A 2,054-nucleotide genomic window follows, 5' to 3' on the forward strand; every position below is an offset into this window, starting at 1 on the left:
TTAGACTGTTCCTTAACTATTTTTCATAAACACAGAAGCAGGTAAGCAGTGAGGATCCTCATGACTCTTCAGTTTGTCTTTACTTAAGAGCAGGCATGAAGGGATGATGTGGTTTATATTGCCTGTACTAACTGGAAAAAAAAGACCCTGAAAACAAGGGGAATATAACATTGCACTGTGCCTGTACTAGAGGAAGGACCTACAGAATTCCTGGTCAAGAGATAATCGACTTCAGGAAACAAGACCCAAAGGAAAGACTTGCAAATCACAGATTATGTCCTAAATATCAGCCTCAGCAGTAGATATTCTTGCTACATAGCAAAAGAATGGGAGGTGGAGAAAGAAAGAGGAAGGGAGTGTGTGAGCCACGGCACTTGGGATGTTTTGCCTCTGCTGTTTGCATATCAACTCCTTGACTCACCCAGAAAGATGGCACATCACCATGAACATTCATACACATCATTGCTCCTCCAGTGCACTCTTTGGGCTCCCACAAAGATGTTATCTCCCTACTTTTCTTCCCAAGACAGAAAGCATCTTGGATCTACCAACACATCTTCTGGCTCTTCTTTCCTGGGGTTAGAAAATCCAAGACCTTTTCCTGAAGGATCCCCTGTCCTACCTCTGCCTCAAATACCCCAAGCACAAATTTTCAGATCTCTTCTCCAAGAGGCTGAAGGCCTGAGCCCAATCTAATTTCTCCTTGGGTTCTCATTACAGCCTTGCCTAGCTTGCTGCAATTTTCTGCTGATCAACAGTCTCGATGGACACACCCTTCAAGGAAGCAGCAGTTCCTAATTTTCTTCCCTATGAGATAGCCTCCTCCCTTTGCCATAAGCCTCCTTCATACAACGCACAGCCAGACCTGCCCCTTGCCCAGGTGTGACCAAGCAGGGCTGACCAAGGCCACCTTTCTCCTTCACATTTCCTAAGGGCCATCCTCCCATGCCAGGGCCCCTAAAAAGGGACTCCAAGACTCAGTGCTGTTACAAAGACAAATCCATTTACACTGTATAAGACACTGAAATTGGGAAAGCAGCAGTATTTTATAGCAGCTTCATTTCTCTTCTGATGGCTTGATATGGAGTGACGTGCTTTGATGAGGGCTTAGGCCGGTGTGGGATGGGTGTTACGCTTTGCTCTTTATTGTGGTTTATTTCACAACTTCTCCTGCCTGAAAGATAAGTACCTAAAAGCCTGAAGACCATTACCCCTGCCCCCAAAAAAAAACCAACACAAAAAACAAACAAAACAGACAGAAACCATTCAAAGAGAGTGGCTGCGTTTATTATATTGATCAATCAAAGCAGAGACCAATGCGCAATGGTCAAGGGAGCAGGGAAGAGCATGTGTGATTGCAGGATTTGTAAAGGAAAAATCAGGGTGAAGAGTAGAGCTCCATCTTTGTGCATTCACCACGGTGTCTGAGGAAGAGACTGCCCCGGCTCCGGCTGGAGAGAAAGAAAGAAGAACATTAAAATTACAGACATGGATCTCAGTTTTACAGTCTAAAGTTAGCCAAATAAGCCCATGCTTTCACACTTTCCAAGTTATAAACTACTTCACCTAATGTTTCACCTCTTTCCTGATTCCCCAGATTACATGCTTTCTCATGGGAAAGAGGTCTGGGACAAACCCCATAATTCTGGACACCTCCTACGGTCACAGTTTAAATCACTCTGGCAAGGAGGCAGTCAGCAGCGCTATGAGCCTGCAAATGGGGATTGGGATTTAATTGCAAGGGAAGGAGAAGACTCATTCGGGCTTAAGATCTTCAGTGCCTGGGGGGTGACAGAGGAGCGAGTGTCAGGACAGGAATGGATTTACCAGGGGCTAATGGGATCTCTGGGGCTTCCCAGAGCTGCCACCGATGCATCTGTGCTCTGGTTTCATGGCTACGCGAGGCGCTCCATACTTACAAAACTGCGTTGCAGAACTGGCACTTGTTTCCATAAGTTCTGCCGTCGGAGCCGCACAGGGGGTTGTAGTCAGAGGTGCAGATGAGGCTGCTACTCTGCTGGTTGCCGCAGTCAATGCTCCCCGTATTTCCCTAC

At 46.4% G+C, this 2,054-nt stretch overlaps 1 protein-coding gene across 1 annotated transcript in view; it reads right to left on the reverse strand.

Annotated features, from left to right (window-relative positions):
* Positions 1-1,378: 1,378 nt before the first annotated feature.
* Positions 1,379-2,054, reverse strand: part of LOC104548963 (double-headed protease inhibitor, submandibular gland-like) — a 6,359-nt gene continuing 5,683 nt past the window's right edge. Inside the window, exons 6-7 of the mRNA XM_010195144.1 lie at positions 1,920-2,050; positions 1,379-1,451 (exon numbers count right to left, since the gene is read on the reverse strand). Of these exons, the coding sequence (XP_010193446.1) occupies positions 1,379-1,451; positions 1,920-2,050 (204 nt within the window). The remainder of the gene's footprint in view (positions 1,452-1,919; positions 2,051-2,054) is intronic.

The sequence above is a fragment of the Mesitornis unicolor genome, unplaced genomic scaffold (assembly GCF_000695765.1).
Source record: "Mesitornis unicolor isolate BGI_N332 unplaced genomic scaffold, ASM69576v1 scaffold4302, whole genome shotgun sequence".
NCBI lineage: Eukaryota > Metazoa > Chordata > Aves > Mesitornithiformes > Mesitornithidae > Mesitornis > Mesitornis unicolor.